Source organism: Heterocephalus glaber, unplaced genomic scaffold (genome assembly GCF_053883595.1).
Source record: "Heterocephalus glaber isolate CG9 unplaced genomic scaffold, H.glaber_assembly_v1.0 deba00000122, whole genome shotgun sequence".
Lineage (NCBI taxonomy): Eukaryota > Metazoa > Chordata > Mammalia > Rodentia > Bathyergidae > Heterocephalus > Heterocephalus glaber.
The window spans coordinates 1,467,685-1,493,075 of record NW_028258138.1 but is presented as its reverse complement, the minus strand read 5'-3'; the positions used below and the strand labels follow the sequence as shown (position 1 = coordinate 1,493,075).

At 47.7% G+C, this 25,391-nt stretch overlaps 2 protein-coding genes and 1 long non-coding RNA gene across 3 annotated transcripts in view; all 3 read right to left on the bottom strand.

Annotated features, from left to right (window-relative positions):
• The window catches only part of Tspear (thrombospondin type laminin G domain and EAR repeats), a 125,742-nt gene that overhangs the window by 93,600 nt on the left and 6,751 nt on the right, over positions 1 to 25,391 (bottom strand). The window lies entirely within an intron of this gene.
• LOC106009230 (uncharacterized) lies at positions 12,843 to 17,023 on the bottom strand. The gene has a single exon (XR_015450129.1). It is a non-coding gene; the product is annotated as an uncharacterized LOC106009230 (long non-coding RNA).
• LOC106009231 (uncharacterized) lies at positions 17,145 to 25,025 on the bottom strand. Its single transcript, XM_087208152.1, has one exon. The coding sequence runs from the start codon at positions 17,761 to 17,763 to the stop codon at positions 17,371 to 17,373; it is 393 nt and encodes a 130-aa protein (XP_087064278.1). The 5' UTR covers positions 17,764 to 25,025; the 3' UTR covers positions 17,145 to 17,370.

Sequence of the window (25,391 nt, the reverse complement as noted above, 5' to 3'; positions counted from 1 at the left end):
ATATATAAAGAACTCAAGAAAATTAGACTCTCCAAAATAAAAACCCAATCAAAAACTGGGCAGCTGAGATGAACAGACACTTCTCAAAAGATGTAGAAATGGCCAGTAAATATATGAAAAATATTCAGTATTGCTGGTCATTAGAAAAATGCAATTAAAACAACACTAAGATTCCGTCTTACCCCAGAAAAAAATGGTATCATCAAGAAATCAAATAATAACAAATTTGGGAGACTTTGGGGCAAAAAGGAACTCTCCTACATTGTAGGTAGAAAGGTAAATTACTACAACCACTACAGAAATCAATATGGAGATTCCTCAAAAAACTAAAACTAGAAATTCTATTTGACCCAGCTGTTCCCCTTCTAGTTATCTTCCTGGAAGAGTTAAAGATACCATATTACAGTGATTTATGCATGCTCATGTTTATAGCAGCACAATTCATAAAGCTAGATCTTGGAAGTGGGCTACTTGTCCATGAATGAATGAATGAATAAAGAAAATGTGGTATTTGTATACAGTGGAGTACTATGCTGCCATAAAGAAGGGTACACTCAAGTCATCTATAGGAAAATGAAAGCACCTTGAGACCACAATGCTAATGAAGTAAATCAGACAAACAGCCTAAATATCACAGGGTTTCTCTCATATGAGACACCCAAAGTGTAAATAAAGAGCAAAATAAAAGGCAGATAATAGGAAACACAGAGACAGATCTTTTTCAAATGGGAAGAGGACCGAGAGACGGGAGGAGCTTGGCGGGAGGGGAAGAGAGGAGAAGGGATGTAAAAAGAATTAAGATGTGCTATGCACACGTAGAAGCTCCCCATAATGAATGCAGTCATTATGTGCAGCAAACATGTGCCAATCAAATAAAAATTTAAAAAAGAAACTCAAATCTGCATGGGCTTGTTTGCCAGGTTTATTCAGACCGCGTTCATTACTCGTGAGTTCGTGTCCTGAGGATGACACCTGCTCCCACGGGACACGGACCCCAGCCTCTTGGGGGTCGGAACGGTGCCAGCTGGTGGCTTGCGTGCCCACTGCCATCCAGAACCACCTGCAGCTCAAGAGCGCCCCCTGCAGATGGGGCCTGTTGTCTTGTGTCCACTGCCACACCATCCTGCCTCAGCCTGGCACAGAGGAAGGGGTCAAGCCGCAGCACGGCGGCCACGCATGGCCACAGGCCGAGGTTCTGGACGCGAGAGCCCAGGTCAGGTGTGAGGGTGTGTGGATTCCTGCCGTATTGTTGGGCCGGGACAGTCCCTGCCCCGAGAGGGAACCGCAGAGCTGCCTCTGCCTCTGCACCCTGGGCCCAGAGCTGACTGCCCTGGGCATCCAAAGGCCAGCAGGACACCAGGGGTCATGGCCGGGGTCCTGACAGGGCCCCAGGAAGCCTCCTGCACATGCATGCACGAGTCCTCATCCCTTGGCACATGGGGGACGTCAGGGAGTTTCCTGCAGGAGGTTGTGCTCACCACTCCCCTGAGGCTCCCAGCAGCCCCCAGCCTGAGGCCACGCTTCTCCTCCAAGGAGGGTGATGATGCCCACCAGACACCGGAGCCACCTGGGACACTGTGGTTCCCATCACAGGGCAGCCCTCGGGGCGGGGCCTGCTTCCCTGCTCCTGGGCCCGGCAGTCAGCCTGCTCCACACGGCTCCTCCTCACCTCAGGGCCGGGTGGGCTGGGTGCAGCTCCTCCTGGGCAGCGGCCTGGCCAGAGCCCATCAAGCAGGGTTTCAGGTGCGTTCTCCCTCCTCTGGGCCCCACAAAGTGTGCAGAGAGCCAGACACCACACCGCGAGCACAGGAAACACTGCTGGAGCCCAAGCCCACACACTTCCCACTATGGGCTAACAACATCTGGTGGCATCTGTGGCTCTAGGCTGCCCTCACTGCAGACTTGGACACGGGTGCACACCAGGAGATGATGCTCCAGGTGGGGGACACCAGAGACCCAGAGGCCAGGACCGGTTTTCCTGCCACAGACCAGCTGCAGTCGATGCAGGGTAGGAAGGGGAGAGGTCTCGGGCCAGAGATTTAGCTCAGTAGTTCCGCTGCCCGCCCGGCAAGCACAAGAGTTCAATTCCAGGTACCAAAAAAAAAAAACATGAGGGAACCTGCACATTGCTTGCGAAGGTTCTTTTCTCACTCACGGGCCCGAGACCTCTCCCCTTCCTAGCCTGCATCGACTGCAGCTAGTCTGCGGCATTTTCCCCAATGCCACCATGAGCCTGGGCTTCTGCCTCCGGGCTGGCAGTGATTCCCGTTGTCCTCAGTGGTCAGGGTGCCTTGTCTGTTGCAGCTGCCCCAGGACACTGCTGTCTTCTCCAACTCTGCCCAAGGAGGGCCAGGAGCCAGGGAAGGGAGGCTGGAGGGAAGCAGCAGCTTAGGGGGGCTCTGTCCCATCTCCCATCCTGAGGGGGCTCCAAGGAGACCCCCAGGCCTCTCTTCCAGCTGTCCTCTTCCTCTTGTCACCTCCACCTGCCCCAGGACAGTCCCAGCTTCAGTCAGAGGCCCGGAAGATCAGGCTGGACAGATTCATGTGAGTGTGCTGCAGTTGCTGTAACCAAGGACACAGACTTAGAGGCCCTGGGCAGCACAGAGTCAGGGGGCACAGTGCTCAGAGCCTGATCCAGTGACCCTGGGCACTGGCATGGGCAAGGTGGGTCCTGGAGGCTCCAGGGAAGAATTGTGTCCTGGTTTCCTTCAGCTTCTAGAGAGGCCAGGCCTGCAGCCTGCTGTCCCTCCTCCCACACCCCTCTGGGACCTGTGGTAGCACTGCACCCACCTGGATGACCCAGGATCCCACCCACCTCAACTGTCCCATCTGAGAAGTCCCTCCTGCTATGTTCAGTGACACAGCCCCAGGTTCTGGGCTGAGGACCTGGACACTGTTGGGGACAATTACTCAGCTTCAGACTGAATTAGCCACAAGCCTGCTTGGCATCCCATAGGAATGAGGAGAGGTGTGGGTTTCAAAGGAGGGGAAGGTTGAAATCTGCTCAGGCTGTTGTGTTAATCACTAAGCAGGAGACAAGAGGAAGCTTCCAAGCCACTGTTCCACCCCCTCCAGCACACAGAAGGTAAGCTGTGTGGGCATGAGCAGCACCCCCACCCCATCGAAATGAGAAGACATGTAAACAAGACTCAAAACCAGACTCCCAGATCACCTACAGCAACCCCAAAGGGAAACCAGGTGGAACACTCTGATACTCAACCACCTGGACTCCCTGAACTGTCAACAAAAGAGGATCTGGAAAAAATGAACTCAGAAATAATTTCTCACATAACAGCAGAGATTGTGCTCATAGTGTAAGGCATGATCAATAAATCTAGAGAGGAGCACAGGAACATGATGGAATCCCAACATAGGAAACAAATGGAATCCATAAAACAGATACAAACAGATTTCCAGGAGATTAAAAACTCCACTGAAAGTCTACACAGCAGAATGAGCCAATGTGAGGACATAATTTCAGATATAGAAGATAAGATTGCAATTAGTGACCAGGAAAAGAAAAATTGCTTTAAAATTGTAAGGGACCACAAGAAATCAATCTAGCATCTGCTAGACAATGCAAAGAAGAATAACAGAAGACTGATTGGAGTCAATGAAGAAACAGGAGAATGCATAAAAAACATTAAAAAACTGTTCACAGAAGTAATGGCAGAAAACTTCCCAAGCAGGGGGAAAGAACTTGACATACAGATAAGTGAGGCATATAGGACTCCAACTAGCCTTGATCCAAAAAAAAAAAAAAATGCACACAGAGGCAAATAATTGTAAAGATTCCAGAAACCCAACAGAAGGACAAAGTTCTACAAGCAGTGAGAGAAAAGAAACAAATCACATACAAAGGAAAGCCCATCAGAATCACAGCAGACTTCTCAACACAAACCCTCAAGGCAAGAAGAGCCTGGAGTGATGTATTTCAAGCCCTAAAAGAAAACAGCCTCCAACCCAGATTGATGTACCCTGCAAAACTATATTTCAAAATTGATGGAGAAATAAGATACTTTCATGACAAAGAGCACCTTAGGAACTTCATGAATACCAAACCAGCACTCAAAAAAATTTTAGACAATATCCTAGGAAAAGACAGTGAGGATCAAAACCCCAGGAAGCCCAGCAGAATGAATCTGTAGGGTGTGACAAGAAATTAAATGCAAAGGGGAAGAATCTAACTAAAAGAAAAAGTCATGACAACGATAAGTCAACATGTATGAGTTATAACCGTCAATGTTAACGGTCTCAATTTACCAATCAAAAGAAATAGACTGGCAGAATGGGTCAAGAAGCAAGATCCCACAATATGCTGCATACAAGAAACACACTTAATTCAAAAAGAAACTAATAGACTGAAAGTTAAAGGGTGGAAAACAATACTCCATGTGACAGGAACCTGAAAAAAAGCAGGAGTAGCTATCCTCTTTGCAGATCGAGTAGATTTCAACCCAAAATCTGAAACACTCTGATCCCAACAATTTCAGATAAGGGATAGTCAACTTGTATGTACAAATCTATTGTGAACATGTGTTTTCATTCCTCTCAAGTAAAAACTTAAGAACAGGACTGTTGGTTCTTAACCGGAATACAAGAAACTTCTATATTGTTTTCCAAAATGGTTTTATCATTTTACAGTCACATTAGCAGTATTAAAAAGTTCTAACTGGTTCACACCTAAGCTGACATTTGTTCTTTTAAAACTTCTAACTTCATCTCTCTAATGAGTGTACAATTCAATCTTGTTATTGTACTGATTAGCATTTTTCTGATTCTAGTGTTGCACACCTTTCCTTTTGCTATACTGGCTATTTATCATCTTCTTGTGTCTATTTTGTAATTGGGTTGTTTATTAATGAGCTGTAAGAGTTCTTTACATATTCTGGTCATAGGTTATACGCATTATAAATATGGTCTGCTTAAGGACTACTTTTCATTTTAATGATGTCATTTAAAGTTCTAAATTTTGATGGAATCTCATTTATCAATGTTTTTCTATTATACATCGTGTTTTTTATATCCTAGGAAGTTCTTGCCTACCCTAAATTCATGAACATTTTCCCTTATAATTTCTTCTTAAAGTTTTATAGTTTTAGTCTTTCATATTTAGGTTCATAGATCCTTTCAAGTTATTTTTATGTATGGAAATAAAGGGTTGAGGTTAATTTTTTATATACGGATACCAGGTGTTCTAGTGCCATTTGCTGAAAACACTTTTTCCTCTGCTCTTGAATTGAGTTGATGTTTTATAAAATGCTAATGTTAAACAATCTTTCAAAACTCAGTGGACCATATATGTGTGGTTCTATTTCTAGATTCTCTGTTTTATTCCAATGATCTATATGTCTTTCCTTACACCAACACTGCCTTGATTACTGCAGCTTTAGAGGAAGTCTTAAAAGTAGGTACTAAATGTCTTCCAACACTGTTTTTTTTTTCTAATTTTCTAGGTCCTTTGTACTCCTACATAACTTTTAAATTTCAATATCCAATTCTTCATTTATAACAAGTATACATAGACCTGAATTTTTATATATACCTTGTGTTTTCTAATCCTGCTAAATTCAAATACAAGTTCTAGGGGCTCCTAGAGATTTCTTAGTATTTTCTTTGTAGATGATCATTTCATCTACATATAAAGATTTTGCTTCTACCTTGCCAATCCTATCCTAATTGTGTCTTTTTATTGCCAGACTATTTTGGTTTGGGTCTATGCTTCAAAGTTTAATGGACAGATCAAGAGTAGGCATCTGCCCTGTTCCCCACCTTAGGGAGGAAGCATTGTATCTTCTCCATTCATATAAGGTGTTCTCGCTGGAAGTATGGAGTACATGTCTTTAATCTGTTGAGAAGGTTCTGTTCTATTTCTAGTCTCCTGATAGCTTTTACCATGAACAGCTGTAGAATTTGGTCCAATACTTTTTCTTCAACTAGTGACAGGATCACATGGCTTTTTCCTTTCCTCTGTTAAAATGATGACTTTTGGGGGTGGATCTTCCAATGCTGAACCAACACTGCTGTCCCTATAACAAAACCACTTTCTACATACTGCCAGATCTGACTTCTAAGAGTTTTTCTGTTAAACAAATTTTTATCTATGTTCATACTTTTTTCTTCTATTATCTTTATCCAGGTTTAGTATTAGCACAGTGTTGATTTCCTAAAATGAGGGGAACTCACGTCTCCAAGCCAGCTGCCCAGGAAGAGGGGATACTCCGGTCCCTTTCCAGAACCAGGCCCCTGGGGCCCAGGTCTCACCTTGAGGCAGATGGGAAGCCTGCTCAGCGAATCCTGAACTCTGGGTCAAGAATGTAACAGGATGATGATTGGGGTCCCCTGCCCATCCTGTCTCCTGGCTCCTGAACTTCTTTGCTAACCCACGGGAGCCCAATAAATCAGCTTTCCCAGTGCAGCTTGCCTCTCTCTTTTATCTTCATGTCACTCTGAAGTTCTCTCTGCAAGGGTCCAGCCATCTGGGGACACAGCCTCTCCTCAGGGAGCCCTCACCACGCCACCTCCTGACACTTGCCTGGGCAGGGGATGGTGGGAGAAACCTCTACCCAGGGCCAGGTGGACCGTCCAGACCCACTGCTGTACCATGCTGCTGCAAAGGGTGGGCAGAGGCCACTGTCCCTCACAGCCTCCCCCTAAGCATTCAGTTGTCCACAATAGGGGGCAGGAAGTAACCAGCAAGGGTCAGCCTGAGAGCACGGGAGGCTGAGGGCACCCCAAGGAGTGGCCTGGCAGAAGAGATATCCTGCTTCCAGGGGAGACACTGACATATCCATGTCCATTGTGTCATAGGTGAGGTCTGACAGCCAGTCAACAATTATATCCACACGCAAATCAGCAAGGAAAAATGAAACCATCATCAAGAGACAAAGCAACCTGCAAAGCTGGACTTAAAAATGACTCAGGTGTTGGAGCTAGCACACATGATCTTTTAAAAACCCATGATTCATCTGTTTTTGTTTTTGTTTTTCGGTACCAGGGATCGAACTTGGGTCCTTGTGCTTGCGCAGCAGGTGGCTAAACCACTGAGCTAAATCCCCAGCCCACCATGATTCATCTTTTAAAAGATCACATTTATGAGCAGACAGAGTATTTCAGCATAGATGCGAACTAGGGGTCAAATGGATGAGATAAAAATCAAAATCCAGCACTGATGAAAGCCTTCAATGGGCTTTTAAGACTGAGGGCCTTACCAAACGCTTTGAGGAGCTGACTGCAGCGAAGAACACCCAGGAAGGAACACACCGGACAAGTTTGAAAATAAAGCAGACCTTAGTCTGGCCAGATGGCACTCCCAAAGCAAAGTAGCTTAGAGAGGCGACTAGCCCAGAGTCTGAGGCTCTTTTTATAGGGGGTTGCAGGGAAGTTAACAGGCGAAATTTACAGAAGAGGAACAAAGGTTAGTGGTCAGCTGACACGTACTGATGGTCAGCAGATGTTTGTAGATTGTTCTATAGATAGCGGTGTCCTGAACATCAGTTTCGAACAAAGAGTTGAGTAATTTACTTTGGGACCTTATGGCTGATACAGATCTTATCTAGTGTCCCAGAACTAACAAGCATCTTTATCTATTAACTCACATTCAATCACAGTTGGGGCTAGGGGAGTTTTATGATTACAGAGTTATGCAGTCCCACAGGCTCATAGGTGTGTTTCATACAGTCAAGAGTAGAACCAGTGAACATGAAGATAGGGAAATAGAAACTGTCCAAATGACTAGCTAAATCTTGGAATCAGCCTATATGCCCATCAACAGATGGATAAAGAGAATGTGGTATTTACACACAGTGGAGCACTACTCTGCCATAAAGGATACCCTTGTGTCATTTGTGGGTAAATGGATGCACCTTGAGACCACAATGTTAATGAAATAAATTAGACACACAAGATTAAATATCACATGGTTTCTCTTGTATGAGAAACCCAAAGCATAAATAAAAAGCAAACAAAAGATAGATAACAGGAAACGGGGAGAGAGATCTTTTGCAAAAGAGAAGAGAACCAAGAGACAGCGGGAGGGGGAAGGGGAAATAAAAAGAATTAAGGTGTGTTATGTACAGGTACCGACTCCCCACAAGGAATGTGATCATTATTACTGCAAACGTGTACTAATAAAAAGCAAAACGGGAAGGAATTACAAAGAGAAAGCTGGGGGCAGAGAAGGAACAAGAATATAGCCTCCGGCAGCTCCGGGTCCTATGTGCCCTCAACTGGGCTGGAGAGGGGTGAGGAAGGGAGACAAGCCTCTGAAGAGGCAGCCCCGAGACTGCTTCTAAAAATGACGAAACGCATGAAACCAGCCCTCCCAAGAGCCGAGAGAACCCCAAGCTAGAAAACCGTAACCAGGCACGTCCCGGTCAGCCGGTGGCTGTCAGAAACTGGAGGTGAACAGCGTGCAGGGCTCCGTGTGCTGAGGACCAGCCCGGCTCCTCGGGGGAAGCACAAGCCCAAGGCATCTGCAACATACGCAGAGGAAAATCTGCCAGCCCTGGGAAACAAATGCCCTTCAGAAATGAAGGTGAGACAAACAGTTTTTCAGGTAAGCAAGAACAGAGAGACCACTCAGAGTGGAAGTCACTGCAAGAAATCCAAGAACCTCTTCAAGTCAAGGAGGTGGTAGCAGAGGAAACTCTGGATCCACACAAGGAAAAACAGCTCTCAGGAGCGCTTTAAAGAGAAGAGGCGCTTACAAGACAGACAGGGTAACTATCCACTAAGGGTGTCTGTCATAGAGGCGGTGCTAAGCAGATTCCAAAAGTCGGAGAATTAGTGAAGCAAACATAGAGCAGAAATGGAGTAATCAAAAGCACTAAACCAGAGGCCTAAAAAGGAAAAAGAGGAAGAAAGAGCAGATGGAACAAATAGCACACAATCAGCAAAATGGTACTTAACATTGACGGCCAGGGATTTAGCTCAGCGGTGCTGTGCCTGCCTCGCAAGCGCAAGGTCCCGAGTTCAATCCCCGGTACCAAAAAAAAAAAAAAATCAGAAAAAAATCAATGATGCTACAAAAAGGAGAATGGGGGGGGGCATGGGCAGAACCCAATAAAACCAAAAGCTGCTTCTTTGAGAAGAGCAATAAAATTGATAAACCTCCAGCCAGGATAATTAAAAAGAAAGAGAAGATACAAAGTGCCAGTATTAAGGATGAAAAAAGTACATAATTGCAGATCTTACACTTATTAAAAGATTACAGGGAAGCCAGGGATTTAGCTCAGCGGTGCTGTGCCTGCCTCACAAGCGCAAGGTCCTGAGTTCAATCCCTGGTCATGAGAAAAAAAAGATTACAGGGGAATTACATAGATAATTACATAGATTACATTTGATAACTTAGATGAAATATTCAAATTGCTTAAAAGGCAAAATTATGAAAGCTCATTCAAGAGAAATAGATAACCTCAATAGTTCCATATTTATTTTAAAAATTGAGTTTGTAGTTAAAATTCTCAACAAAGAAAACTCCAGGACAAAATGTTTATGCAGATAAATTTTACCAAACATTTAAGGAAGAAATATTAATTGTTTTACATGAATTCTTCCAGAAAAAAGAAGGAAAGGAACCCTTCTCAGTTCATCTTATAAGGCCAGCATAACATTGATACCAAAATTGGACTAAAACATCACAAAAATATACACTAATATCTTTCATGAATGTAGATATACAAAGTTTTGGTAACATACTAGAAATCACATCCAAAAATATATAAAGGAAGTAAAAGTTTATGGGCATATGAGATTTATCCCAAAAATACAAGGTTGGTTCAATGTTCAAAAATCAACTTATATAATCCACATCAACAGACCAAAGAGGAAAATCCAATGATCATCTCAATAGATTCAGAAAAAGCACCTGAAAAAATTCAGTATCTCTTCAGAATAAAATTCTATATCTACACTGAAGTAGGAATTAAAAGGAGTGTCTTTTAAAGGACATACACAGCCGATAGCATATTTGCTGGTGAAAGACCATCTGGGTCCCCTTACACATAACACTTACAAGTCTCTATTTACATACTACATACTTGCCTACCTAGAAAAATTCAAAAATTTTACATCAAAGTTACTAGAACTAATGAGTTTAGCAAGGTCAAAGAATAAAGGCCACTATACAAAAATCAATTTTATTTTACTCTACTAGCAATGAACCATTAGACACTGAAATTTAAAATAGTCTCAGTTATAATAGCATCTAAAATTACAATACACTTAGGGATAAATCTCGATGGGGAAGTGTACAGATGTTCCATGCCAAAGTGACAAAATATTGATGAGAGAAAGCAAAGAAGACCAAATAAACAGACTATGTTGATGGATTGCTGGGGATGTCAGTTCTCCCCACCTTGTTCTATAGTTTTGGTACACGCTCACTCACAATCCCAGCATGAACTGCCATGGAGCTCAATATGCTTCTCCTAATATCTTTATGGGGAGACAAAGAATCTCAGTGCCTAAGCAAGAGCCCAAACAACTTCTGGAAGGAAGAGCCAAGTTGGAGAGCTCATGCTGCCACCCTCAAGACTTCCCATGAAGCTGCCTTTGCCCAGACAGGCACAGAGGAACCCAGCTGTTTGCTGATCAACAGTCACCCAAGGGGAAGAGAGCGACCCTGCATAAACCTTGGCCTGCATTTCATATTGAATTGATTCAGAATAACCAAAATATCAAAGCAAAATAAATGCCCATCACCTGCTCCATGGGTAATGAACCGTGGTAGACCAGATGCTTCCACTCAATAAAGGCAAAGGAGAAAAGTGCCCATACCTGCAGCCGCGTAGGTGAATCTCAATGCATTGTTCAAAGGCAACGAAGCAGACGAGAAGGCTTCCCACTGTAGGAGTGCATTTATATGATGTTAGGCCTGGGGAGATCTGTGGGGCTGACAACAAAGGACAGAGGGAATGTGGGGGCCCTGCCAATGCTCCACAGACCTCGACTGTGGGGCACAGACGCTGTGCATTTTCTAAACATATCTTGAAAGTCCACCTCCAGAGAATAAAGTGTACTGCATGTGAGTTCTACTTCAGTAGGTCTGACTGAAAAATCAAAATCAGAAAATCAGTGGGTCCAGGCGGAGCAACTGGAACTCTCGGAGCTCCCAGCAAAAATACGACTTGGCAGGAGTGCTTCATGGACCCACCAAAAAGTCCTTGCTCACATGATCCTGCGGGTTGAGCAAAGGCGCCCCTGAGACCCACGATGTGCTCCCTGAGGCAGGCCTCACAGAAACACACACCTGTGGCAGCGCTGATGGCAGGTGCAGAGCTTCAGTCCAGGCCGCATGGCCCGCTGTGCGGGGGACATCATTGGGGAGCATGTGGCAGCGCAGAGCTGCTCACCTGGGCAGCTGGGAAGCAGAGAGAGCAAGGAAGGCTCCAGAGACACACCACACCCCCTGGGCACCTCCAGCAGCACAGACCTCCCACCTGGCCCCACCTCCCACCATCCCCCCGCACGGAGGAACAGTGGCTTAACCCCTGATGATGTCAGAGTCCGACGCTCCACACCCCCCAGTCTCACCCCTGGACACCGCCACACCTGTGACCAAGCTGTTGCCACACTGGCCTTTACAGGGACATTTTAAACACAACCTGCAATGCTCTGAAACTGTTTCCTGAAACCAGGCTGCGTGGATGAGCAGGACCTGGAGGTGGGACTGAGTGGGACAGAGTCTCCCGCCCCTGAGCCCCAGCAGGAGGTGCAGGGAAGCCCTCTACCTCTCCTGCTGATTGCAGTCTCACCCCAGCTCCCAGTTTGTGTGTGTGTGAGCGCAGGCGAGAGTCCTGAGTTGTGTGTGTGCCCGGGTGTGCACGTGGCGTTCGTAGAGGGAGCGTATGTGGGGGTGTGTGTGCACATACAGCAGTGTGTACGTCCACGCTGATCGTTCCCATCCAAAGCCCTTTCAAACAACACAATCCGTCCAGACCGCCTTGGACAAAAGACTAGAACTCGCTTTGCAACTCAGAGCTCAGCACAGGCTCCTGCATGAATGAAGGGTGGGAGCCCCAGGAAGCCAACAGTGACAGTGAGAGAGGTGCCTGACTGCACCACCTGGAAGAGCAGAGCCAGGGACCACAGGCCTGGCACCTCCCAGGACCTGGACCCAGACATCACAAGGGACCTGGGGGACACAGAGGGACGAAGTGTGCCGTAGGCAATGTGGAGTTTCACTCATAGGGTACGGAGGACAAAACCCACTCCCAGAAGATTCAGTCACTGGAAATCACCAAATTCAAAAGTTCCCACCTCAGACACAATGCAGACGGTCCTTTAGAAGACACAGAATAGTAAGCACGAACCGGGCAGCAGCTGCCCCAAGACAAGACTGGCAACAGACCCTGTGTTCTGGTTTCTATATTGGGAAGAGAGTATGTGCATGCTTTGTTACCATGAGAATTAGTTTTCATTCCAAAAAAATGGACATCTGTGGAAGAGTGAAGAGGAGTGATATGAAGCTCATCCTGTTTTGTGAGCCTGAAACCCTGAGTCAAAAGTCTCTCTGTTGGAAGGAAGTCTCCAGGCTGGGCACCAGGACACCCGAGGAGAGGGAGACAGCGAGCCCAGCACTCCCTGCGCTGTCTCCATTCAGTGTCTGCTCTCAGGACACCTGGAGGACACAGCCTGTGGGTGGTGGGGAGCAGGACAGATCGGGGACTGTGTGAGGGACTGTGGGACTGTGACCCGCCAGGGTCATGGGCACCTCAGCACTGGGTCTCAGGACTTCAACATCTTCAGGCCACTCCCAGCCCCCAGGACTCTGACCTACATCAAGATGCAGAACAGGGAATCCGAACACAGGACTGGCAGGAAATCTGGGCATAAAAGGAAGCACAGGAAAACAGAGCTGCTCTGGGGAAATGCATTTATTGGGCTCCCACATGATACAGGGGGAGGCTGGGAACAGAATATTCACTGGAGATGCACAGGGAGAGGAGGCTCTGGACTGCTCTGCTGGATTTCAGACCAGAGTCCAGTGGCTCAGCTCAGCAGTCTTCCTGTCACCTCAAGGCTCTACCTGGAGCCCAGAAGCCTGGCACAGGGAGGTCAAAGAAGTGTCATCTCTGCACTGAGGAGTTGGCATGGGCCCCTGAGTTCAGCAGGAGGTGGAGGTGCCGCAGGAGACAGGGTTGCAGAGGAGGGTGGGGCAGGAGGGCTGGCAGCACCCCGAGGACTGGGATGAGGGGGACAGGCACACTGAGGGCCCGCAGTTCACAGGGACACACAGGGAGGACTGGCAGGAGGGCTGGCAGCACCCCGGGGACTGGCAGGAGGGGGTCACACACAGGACAGGCCTGCAGCTCACAGGCACGCAGCAGGCAGCCTGGCAGGGGCTGGACACGCAGCAGGCCGGCTGGCAGCACGAGGAGCAGCTGGTGTGGCACATGGTGGCTGAGGTGGCTGTGGCTGGGAGGAGTCGGTGATATCTGCAGCCTCCTCCCTGGGCAGCATTTATAACTGGGTTCCAGGAGTCACAGCATAATGGAGCACACTGTTGTCTTCCTGGTTTGGCTTCCTACTTTCCAAGTGTGTGCTCTTCCTATTTTGTTTGGCCCCAGCTTCGTGGCTAATTGCACCCTCCGCATGTCCTGGTTCATGCAGAAACCTGCCCCAAAACTGCATTGTCTCCATCTGCATTCTGCTTGTGTAGATCACATTTTCTGAGTTACTTCTGTGAGATTCCCAAACTCCCAGAGGTTCATGACAGATTTCCCTCCAGCTGCAACAGCAATCTTCAAACAACTACCAAGCTGACACTTGGCCTGTGGCTCACGAAGGGCAACCAGAAGACAGGCAGCAGAACAGAGGGAGGGAGCCCATTGCAGAGGTGCCAAGGGCTCAGTGCAGTCACACAGCAGGAAGGGCGTGGCCACTATCTTCGCCAGGAGGATGAAGTCTCTGCCTCATAAGAAAACAACTTTTGGGCCGGGGACTTACCTCAGTGGTTCTGCCGCCTGCCTCACAAGTGCAAGGTCCCGAGTGAGATCCCCGGAACCAAAAAAAAAAGAAAACAACTTTCAACCTAGCCTAACATAGTCTCCAAAACTATCTGTTAAACTCAGTGGTAAAATACACACATTGCATGACAAAGAGCACCCAACAATTCATGAACATCAAGCTACACTCCAAAGCACACACAAGAACATCCCAGACAGACAAAAGGAAGCCATGATGGGCAAAAAGTTGTCTGCAATGAAGAGGTCAGGCAAGGCCAGTAGTTACAAAGAAAGGGTAAAAAGAGGAGTCAACGACACAAACAGAGTGCAGTGGCAGGAATGAGTCGAACTGCTTCAGAAGCAACTTTGAATGTAGATGACCTCAACTCCCCAGGTAAGTGGCACAGATGTTCCCTGCAGATGGAGGCTGGGCAGATAGGTGACATTCTGGGTAGGGCCCAACTGAACCTGGGACTCAGAGCAGCTGTGGGTCGGCTTCATCTCAGGGATCCCAGTGTTAAATTCCCACAGTGACTGGGTGAGGGACACCCACAGGAGACGTCCATGGTCAGGGAAGGGTGGTCAGCCCAGCAAGAAAAACCAGAATGATATAGGCTGAACGACTGAGGCCCCACCCCCATGACCAGAGGTAGACTCTGCTGAATTTCCATGGGTGTGAAAGTCCAGAATCAGCACCCACCCTAGTCTTACTTCTGGGCTGCTGGTGATGACTCAGCACAGGCCTGGCCTTTGACTGCCTGCTGTGTGTACCAGCGAGGGCAGAGTCGCCCTTGAATTAGACACTGCTACAAAACTGTGCCCCCAGAAGATAACCACAGGCTTACAATCACGGAGAAATTTCTTTTCTTTTTCCTTTTATATTTTCTTTTCTTTATTTTTACTCATTATGGTTTTTTTGTCTGTTCTCTATATTTTTTCTGTTTTTGAAGGGGTTTTGTCAAATATGAACATTGTTAGTTTTTTGTTTTGTTTTATTCTTCTTTTTACTTTTTCCTTCTTTTCTTCCTTCTTGGACCTGTCACCGGTTTCCTGGGTAATGCTCCTCTGTCCTTTAGCCTTGCTCCTAATCTGTTTATCTTCTTTCATTTCTCTATTTTTTACTCTCCATTTTCAATCTTGTCCCCTCTGGGCCAATTCACTCTATTGAAACCATATTTACTGTGTATGATTTTCTGATTTGTCTTAGATTTTGTTATATAACCATAAATCCTGTACCTAGGGTAAAAGGGGCAAATTATTAGTTGTCACATTGTCATTCTCTAGTCTGTTTGCTGCTAGTGTTCTCACCGATTGTACAATTCAGCCAGGACGACATACTTGTCGTCATCCATTGATCTTCCCTGTATGACAATACCTAGATTGTCTGGGGGTCATGAAACAATAGCACAGCCCAGTACCAGACAACTAGGTGCTAACCACACAGGACGCAACCTTCCACCCCTAATAAACGGAAGAGACAGGGTCCTGGGCCAGACTCAAAGGCCCAAGGCCAGCGCTGCCCGGAAGACATCTCTGCAAAGTAGTCAGCTCCTAGAGAGGTCTCCATATTGTAACAAAGCGACTTGCCACATGCAATTTACAACCTCAACTCAGAAAATACACACGCACCGAGTATCAGTGCACCCAGACCATAAAAACAAACACTACTGTCACAGAGGCCCAAATAAAAACCAACACAATGCAGTGGGTGACCGCAATAACCCACTCTCACAAATAGATCTCCTAAAGCAAGCATTCAGGATGATCTCTCAGAGCCCAAGCACGGCTTTGGACAAATGGGCTCAATGGAAATTTACAGTGTGTTCTCCCGACTTCCCCAGAATACACATTCATCTCAGCAGCACACGGCACTTCCTCCTTAACAGAGCCCTTGCTAATCCCTAAAGCCTCTTCAACACTGCTGGCTCTCAGGGAAATGGAGACGACAGCCACACTGACCCTCCACTTTGCACGTCTTACTCCAGAAAGAGTGCTCATCACCAAGAAATCAAATAATAGCAAATGCTGGCGAGGCTGCAGGGAAAAGGGAACGTTTCTCCACTGACGGTGGGATGTAGAACACTGTGGGAATCAGCACAGAGGCTCCTCACTGAGGCAAACCAGGAAATTCCACTGGACCCGGGCTCTCCCTGCTACACATCTTCCACGAAGAGTAAAGAGCATCTTGTTACAATGCCACAAGCCGACCACGTGTACGGCGCCACACCCTTATGAGCGGGATATGGAACCGGTCTACGTCCGTCAGCGCATGGGCCGGGCAGAGCAGCTGATCTCGGTCCACCGTGGAGTATGATTCTGCTCCAAGGAAGGACTCACTTGGGTCATTTGTAGGAAAGCGGATGCCCCGCAACCGTCATTTGAAGCGAAATAAATCGGACACAGAAGCTTAACGACTGCATGGTTTCACTTCGATGAGAAGCCCAAGGGATAAACAAAGGAAAGAGACGAATGAAAGACAGACAGAGGGGGACGGATTGTTTGCAAATGGAAAGGGAGCGCGAGATGTGGGGGGGGGGGGGTACTGGGGAGGGAGGGGGGTGGACCTGACCTGGACCGGAACACAGCACGGGCCGGCACCGCTCCCCCGGGAAGGGGCTCGTGACGCCGAGCAGACAGGCACTAAGGACACAAGCCTGGGCCCTGGGCAGCTGCGGTCTTTTCCCAGGACACAGGACCCCCCCAGGCTCAGGGCCGCCACGTCCTGGCGTTTCCCTGCCAAGAGCTCCGGTTTGCCCCGAAGGACAACGCTCGAGTCCACAGCAGCCACCAGGGCCATCCCGCCCCAGCCCCCTGCTTCCCCGGGACGCTTTGCTCCTGAGCACCGGCCCCTCCTGTGTGAGCCCCGCCCTTCTTGTCCTTCCCACAATCCCTTGCGGTGCCGCCTGCATCGCTCTGAACCCAGGACACGGCCAGCGTGACCCACACACGCTCCTGCTTTTGCCTTAAAACTTGTTTGAAATCTGCAGGAGCCCAGAGCACACCTCAGCCTCTTGGGGAATTCTGTCTCCCAACTTGCAACCCTGACCAGCTCCAATAGCCGTTGTGTGTCTCAGTCAGTGAGTGCCTCGGTTTCTCCTAAGCGTCGACTGGGGTTTCAGCTGAAACCCTTCATCTTCACCCTCACTGAAGGTCAGGAAACTCGGATATCAAGAGCAGGGAGAAACACAGAGCTGCAGTGGGAAAGTGGATTTATTGGGCTCCCGTGGGACGACACGGGGAGGCTGAGGACAGGGGCAGCCATTGGGTGTGAGAGGGCAAGGGAGGCTCTGGACCCCTCTGCTGGATCCTAGGCCGAGTCCATCGGCTCAGCTCAGCAGACTTCCCGTCAGCGGCAACGCTGACTGTGGGCCACAGCGGTCTGTGCAGCTGTCCCGGTCAGCTGGCGTGAGGACTGAGGTCATCAGCAGGAGGAGGTGCAGCAGGTGGAGGTGCCGCAGGAGACAGGGTTGCAGAGGAGGCTGGGGCTGGAGGGCTGGCAGCACCCCGAGGACTGGCAGGCGGGGGCCAGGCACAAGGCAGGCCTGCAGCTCGCAGGGACACACAGGGAGGATTGGCAGGAGGGCTGGCAGCACCCCGAGGACTGGCAGGCGGGGGCCAGGCACAAGGCAGGCCTGCAGCTCACAGGGACACACAGGGAGGATTGGCAGGAGGGCTGGCAGCACCCCGAGGACTGGCAGGAGGGGGTCACACACAGGACAGGCCTGCAGCTCACAGGCACGCAGCAGGCAGCCTGGCAGGGGCTGGACACACAGCAGGCCGGCTGGCAGCACGAGGAGCAGCTGGTGTGGCACATGGTGGCTGAGGTGGCTGTGGCTGGGAGGAGTTGGTGATGTCTGCAGCCTCCTCCCTGAGCAGCATTTATAGCCGGGTCCCAGGAGTCACAGCATGACAGAGCACACTGTTGTCTTCCTGGTTTGGCTTCCTCTCTTCTTTCCTAGCTTGTGTGGTGTGTTTGCTTCCGTTTTGGTGTGGCCCCAGCTTGTTGACTATCTGAACACTCTCAGTGCTCTTTTCCTCTTCCTTCACCTTCCTCCCTTGTCCAACCTCCCCACAGACGAGGAAAGAGCCAACCCCCAGATAGGCATATGATGAGGATGCCCAGCTTGCTGTAGACAGCATGCTGTGTCTGTCTCAGCCTCGGTGATCTCATTCCGATGTGTGCTCTGTGTTTCGAGTCTGTTGTTTACTGTTGCAGTCCAACATGGAGAGGAGATCAGCCTTGCCCAGTCCTTGGAGCCACACTCCTAAACCAGGTCCTCAACATCCTCCCTCAGCGAGGGAGTGGGCTTAGCTCCCCTCCAGCATCAGCCTCGCATGGCTGCCATGCTGTGACAGAGACCATGGTCCCCAGTGACCTCGCGCTACAAGCCCTGCAGCATGGAGAGGACCTTTGGTAGCAGACAGGAATGGGCCGTGGACCACACATAACACAGGAAAGGTGTGATGGACAGGGGCACCTGCCCAGGTGAAGCACACAAGGAGACCTCCTCCTGCAGACTGTGGTCACCAGGTAGGGCAGAGAGTGGCTCCTGAGACTAAGGGGACACCCAACTGCCCCCTTCCTTGGCCCAGCTTTGCCTGGGGCCAGCACCCTCCACGCAGTATGGTGACAGGCGTGTGAGCAGACAACAGGCTCTGGTCTGCTGAGGGAGCTCAGAGCTCAGCAGGGGAAGCACTGGACCCAGAGCCCTGGGGGCCAGGGCTTGCTGACCTGGACAGTGGGTGGGTCACCGAGAGAGCCCTCAGCCCTCTGGGAGGGTGGCTGCACCTGCTCAGGGCAAGGCCACCGGGAGATGCCTACAAGACAGAGGGGGCTCCCGGATCCAGCTCAGACTGTGCCCAGGGAGTGAGGACCACAGCCAAGAGCGAGACCCCCACACTCCACTACCAACATCCACCAGGCCAGGGTGAGGCTGCAAGGGGCATGGGTTGGGTGGGGGGGTCCTACCAAGTCACAGAGCTTAGGAGACAGGCTGGGTTTGCCACACCTGCACCCACAGGGGACACCCAAGCCCACCAGGTTCCAAGCAATCAACCTGTACTGGCCTGTGCTAGAACAGACATCAGTAGTCATTTTAGAACCTAGAGGCTAAACGTATTATTGTAATTTCCAATAAATAACCAAAGTCAACTGACATTAAAATGTACTTATAAAAATGTAATTCATTATTCTCAAAAAAAGTCAATCAAAAATAAAACTTGCATGTAGGGCCGGGGATTTAGCTCAGTGGTTCCACTGCCTGCCTTGCAAGCGCAAGGACCGGAGTTCAATACCCTGAGTTCAATCCCCGGTACCAAAAAATAAATAAATAAATAAAATAATAATAATAAAACTTTTCCCATTGACATGGGAAATCAACAACTTTAAGCAGCTATTCCAGTATATTCGAAGAGCAAAGAGATGTGTTCAAAGAATTAAAGGAAAGTATTGTTCTAATGAGTGTTTAGGCAGGAAATCTCCCCAGGGAAAGAGAAAATGTAAATGTAAATGAAAAGTACAATGCCTGAAATGTAGATACACACTGGATGGGCTGAACAGCAGGTGGAAGATGGGAGAAAACCCAGGAAATGTGAAGACACAGCGAGAGACATCATCCAGCAGAACAGAGGAGCAGAACAGAAGGAGGAGAATTTAGAAAAGTAGTGCAAATGGTGTGAGCTGATGGCAAACTGCCCCACATCTGTGTGATATCAAACTCTGTTGTAGAAGAGAACGACACTGAAGCACATGAATGTATGAAGAAATAATGGACATAATTTCCTAAATTTTACTACAAAATATAAACTTGAGAGATCCCAGAATCTCAGAAATCCCCAAAGAAGTACTCTTGAAGAAAACCATATCTGGGTACATAATAGAGAAAATGATGAAAACCAAAATAAACCAAACCTTGGAGGCAGTGTAATAAGAGACCAGAAGGCACAGGGACAGGAAGGCTGCAGTGCCAAGATGTGAGGAAGGACACTCACACCATGGCCCACTGTGTCCCCAGGGGAATGGTGTCCTCCAGTTTCACACTTGCACCCAGCTCTGTCTGACATGCCTCTGCACAGCCAGGCTGAGGGGACCTTGCGTTTGAGGGAAACTCAGCCCATTGGCACGAGCTTTCCTGGGCTCCCCTTCAAAGGGGCTGCCTGGGACATGCAGCGCCACCTCTGTCCCACTGTGACAATACAAAGCCCACAGTGGCTCTAGGGGCCCAATGAAGCTATGTCACCAATCTACCAATGGCCTTCACCCATCCTCCTGACTTGGGACTTCAGGACCTGTTTCTACTGCCCCTCTAATACTCGCCCCTCTAATAATCTGTCAGCACAGAGAAGAGCGAGGGTTCCAGAGGGAGACAGAGTAGCTTCCAGTTCCTGCTCCTGAATGTCCAGTGGCACAGTGACTCATGTGTCTGGGGAACAACACCATGAAATGCTTGTCACTGGGCCTGATGTAAACCAGAGCTCTGTGAGGGTCGCTACATCAGGAACCATTATTAATCCACCATGAGGAGCCCACAACATGGTGCTCTGGGCTGGGGAGTTGTCATAGAAGGCAGCGTTTCTAGATCTCAATGCAGTGAGAACGCTGAGCTTGTGTGGACACTGGACAAGGTCTTTACAACAGGAGACCTTAGGAACATACAAGGTGGGCTCCTGCCCTCAACTGCAGCCCTACCCATCCAACAAGGCCCTGAGCACTCAGCCTGCTGGGCCACCAGGAGCCCCAGCTAAGAGAGGCATCTGAGACTGAGTGACCCGCCAGGAAGCCCAAGGGGAACTGGGCATCATGCCAAATGCATCGCAGCCTCCTTCCCAAATAAACAGAGGTGGTTAGGCCCTGGAAGAGAGCCAGAGGTCCATTGTTAGCCCAGAATGCATTACTAAGAAGACATCAACTAAACAGGGTCTCCAGGCCAGGCATGGTGGCATACGCCTGTGATCCCAGCACTCAGGAGGCTGAGGCAGGAGGATCGCTGTGTGTTCGATGCCAGCTGGGGTCTATAGTGAGTTCAGGGCCAGCTTGAACTACAGAGGGAGACCCTGCCTCAAAAAACCAAAAAAAAAAAAAGGTCTCCAAACCAGCAACAAATCCTTCCACTATAATCAATCCACATGAGAAGACAAGGTAACAAAATGCCTCCCAGAACGCCCAACTCCCCCAGAGCTGATCCATGCATCATCAACAGGGGAAAAACATCAAAATCCACAAAGGCAAATTGTTTGAAAAGATAACAGAGGAGATTAAATAAAGCCAGATCAATAAGGGGCTCAGCTGGTTCAAAGAAGATATAGGTAAACAAATAACAGACTCAAACAAAGTGAAGAGCAAGTTTATGAAGGTACTTATAAAAAACTAGCTGAGCCAAGCAGAACAATACAAAGCAAGGATGGCCAGTTTAGCAGAGAATTAGAGTCCATGAGAAGCTACCAAACAGAACTCCAGGAGATCAACAATTCTACTGAGAGTATGGGCAGCGGAAGTAACTGATGGAAGGACAGAGTGTCAGAACTAGAAGACGGCTGCTGTCAGAGACCAGAGGCACCTTAAATATAACAAGACAACATGCAAATGTATGTAAAAGCTGCCAGAGGCTGCAAAGAAGACTGACCTAAGATTAATTGGAATTAGAAATAATAGCAGAAAACTTCCCAGATATGGGGAAAGAATTTAACATACAGACAAGAGAAGCATATAAAACCCCAAATAGCCACAATCAGAAAAGAACCTCTCTGGCCAGGGATTTAGCTCAGTGGTTTGGCTGCCAGCCTCGCAAGCTCAAGGTCCCAAGCTTGATCCTCAGTACCAAAAAAAAAAGAGTAATTGTGTGTACCAATGCCTCAAGATGACTGCATGTACTGCAAACATGAAATAATAAAATAAAATTTAAATCTAAGAAAGAGCAATTGTGTAATGTTTAAAAAAAGAAAGAAAAGAACCTCTCCACAACACATCCTACTCAAAATCCCAGACATCCAGCACAAGGACAGAAAACCCATTAGAATCAAAGCAGACTTCTCAACACAAACCTTAAAGGCCAGGAGGGTTTGGAATGAAGTGTTTCCAGCCCTAAAGGAAAACAACTTCCAACCCAAACTGATATTTCCTGCAAAATTATCTTTCAAAATTAATGGAGAAATAAGGTCTTTCTATGACAAACAGCACCTAAAAAATTAATGACCACCAAACCAACACTCCAAAAAATTCTCAAGGATATCTTAGAAAGAACAATGAAGCTAACTGTGTCAAAAGTTCTAATAGAATGAATATATCGGTCAGGGTGAGCAATTAAGTAGAATGGGAAAAAGTATGGAGATTCCTCAAAAACCTAAAACTAGAAATTCCATTTGACCCAGCTATTCCCCTTCTAGGTATCTTCCTGAAAGAGTTAAAGACATCATATTACAGTGATCTATGCACATCCAAGTTTATAGCAGCAGAATTTATAATAGCTAAATCTTGGAAGCACCCTACATGTCTGTCAACCGATGAATGGATAAAGGAAATACGGTATTATACACAATGGAGTACTAATCCGTCATGAAGAAGGATAGATTTGAGTCATTTTAGGATAATGGATGCACCTGAGATGATAACATTAAGTAAAATAAAACAGAAACATAGTTTACGTATTGTGTGACTTCTCTGACATGACCAACCCAGAACAGAAATAAAGCAGCAATAAATATATGAAAAAGTGTTCAACATCATTCTGGTCATTCGAGAGATGCAGATGAAAACAACACTGAGATTCCACCTCACCCCACAAAGAATGGCTATTATAAAGAAATCATCCAGGAGTATGAGGAGGTGCATCCCCAGGGTGGGCATATGTTAAGATACTGCCAAGAGAGCTGCATGTGTGGTACATGTTTTTAAAATGATCACTAGCTATTATTCGACAGCTTGGTACCAACATACCTTTTCTATGGAAAGTGTAAGTTAAACAACAAAACCTCCACCCCATTGCAGTAGTCCTTAGTTAGGGGTACAGAATGGTGAAGAGCCTTAATGGAGTAGACACAGGGATCTACAGATGCATGTTCTCACTCTTCCACCAAATGTACAACTATCACACATAAGTGATTAAAATAGAATCCTCCTAAGGGGGACATTAAGAGGCTTCTGTGGCCCTGGGGAACTGTTTTTTATGAAAGCTCATTGCATACTGTGTTCAGTTTGTAAAAAGTAATTGAGCTGCACATTTTGGTATGTGAACTTTTCCGTATTTGTAATACATTTAAATACGAAATTTTTAAAAAAGAGAAATCATCCAATAACAAATGCTGGCGGGGGTGTGGGGAGAAAGGAACCCTTCTCCATTGTTGGTAGGGGAGCAGACTGGTGCAGCCACTGTGGAAATCCGTATGGAGATACCTCAAAGAACTAGGACTAGAAGACCCATTTGACCCAGCTGTTCCCCTGCTGGGTATCTTCCCCAAAGAATTAAAAGCATCATACCACAGGGATATATGCGCACCCATGTTTATAGCGGCACAGTTTGTAATAGCAAAAGCTTGGAAGCAGCCCAAGTGCCCATCAACTGGAAGCTGGATAAAGATGTGGGTTTTTTTAATAAAATGGAGTACTACTGAGCCATAAAGAACCAGAAACTAGAGACATTTATAGCTAAATGGATGCACATTGAGGCCATCCTCTTAAGTGAAATAGGACACACCTGTGTAAATACCAAATAGTTTAATGTGAGAAACTGAGAGTGTAATTTAGAATACACACGGATGAAATTGCCTAATAACATATTTCTTGGATTGTGTTTCCATCGCATGTCATATAACTGTATCGAAATTTAAATTAGGGAGAAGCTTGGCTTATGTGGAGTCTGCTAGCTACCTAGACTTTTTTTCCAGACCACTATTTGTTCAGTGTTGGTTTTGGGGATCTTTCTGAAACAAATCACATCCTCTGGTGTCTTGTTGGTGCTTGAGATGCTTTTTTAAGTTATATGGAAAAATGTTTAAGTGCTTTTCAGTTTTGTTTTGGTTGAGTTCTACTGTATTTGAATATTATTGTAGTTTTTTTCCCTTGTATTGTTCTTCTCTGAATGGTTTTAATTTCTGTATGTGTGTGTGTTTGATAATAAAATTATTTTAAAAAAATTCCACAGGCTTGTTTTTTTAAAAAAGGAATTAAGATGAACAGGTATCAACTCTACACAAGGAATGTCAACATTAGGTGATACACGCATGCACTAATAAGAATAAATAAGAATGTCGGGCAAGCAGAAATGAAAAAGGACAGAGGCACAGAGAGTTCCTGCCCAGCAGCTTCGGCTGGCTGTGGAGGCTTTGCACAAGTACTTAATTGTCTCTCCATTTCCTCCTCTAGAAAAACAGCAGCACCAACCTCATGAAGCTGTGAGAGCTAATAAGTTAATATTTATACACGTGATCAGAATAGTTGCTGGCACCAAGCAGGACTTATTACTATCTAATAAAACAAACAAATACAATTCCCAAAACAGTCACTGAGCTATGGATATAGGTCAAAATTTTTATTCTCCAAAAAGAGGCAGAAAATAAAGATTAAATACATGTGTAATCCCCTGAAGGTCAAGAAGGCAGAAGGAAACTGTGGCAAGAAGTCCCAGAAAATGACCAGACAGGGACAGAGGGAACGATGAGGCTCCTGCCTTTCAGCCCAGGTGTGGGTCCAGCCAGGGGACACGGCAGCACCCCGTCCCAGGGCAAGAGACCCTGGGCCTCCAACACCAAGGGAGCCAGTCACGACCCGGCTGAGTGTCTCCTCGGCCCTCCTGCAGACAACAGGGAAGGCGCAGGTTGGGATGACACACACAGGCTTGAGAGGCATGTACACACTGCACACCCTCAGTCGTGCACACACGCACTCACTCACACACTCCAACCCCAGCCCAGCCCCGCCATGGCCGCCTCCACCATGTCCCTCTGCTTCAGCACTTGCACCCAGCCCTGGCAGGTGGACGACTGCCCAGAGAGCTGCTGCGAGCCCCCCTACTGCACCCCCAGCTGCTGCCAGCTCAGGTGCTGCGCCCCAGGCCCCTGCCTGAGCCTCATGTGCACCCCCTGATGCCAGTCAGGCTGCACCAGCTCCTGCTCGCCTACATGCTGCCAGCAGTCTAGCTGCCAGCCAGCCTGCTGCTCCTCCTCCTGCCAGCCGTCCTGCTGTGAGTCTCTCTGCTGCACCCCCGTCTGCTGCACCCCATCTGCTCCGGGGCCTCCTCCTCCTGCTGCCAGCAGTCTGACAGCGTCCTCTGTTCCCAAGATGTCTGCCCAGAGGACCAAGCACAGATTCGCGCATCACCCAGCCCTCGGCCACCCCACGCAGTCCACGGGCTGAGCGGCTCTTTGTTTGAACCACAGTGATCAGGGGCACCTGGGACTCAGCTCAAAGCACCAACAAGGAGGGGGCAGCAACAAGGAACGCACAAAAAC

What these genes read in the sequence shown, in the direction of transcription:
- LOC106009231 (XM_087208152.1), bottom strand. Translation starts at nt 17,763, where the DNA reads ATGTGCCACACCAGCTGCTCCTCGTGCTGCCAGCCGGCCTGCTGTGTG.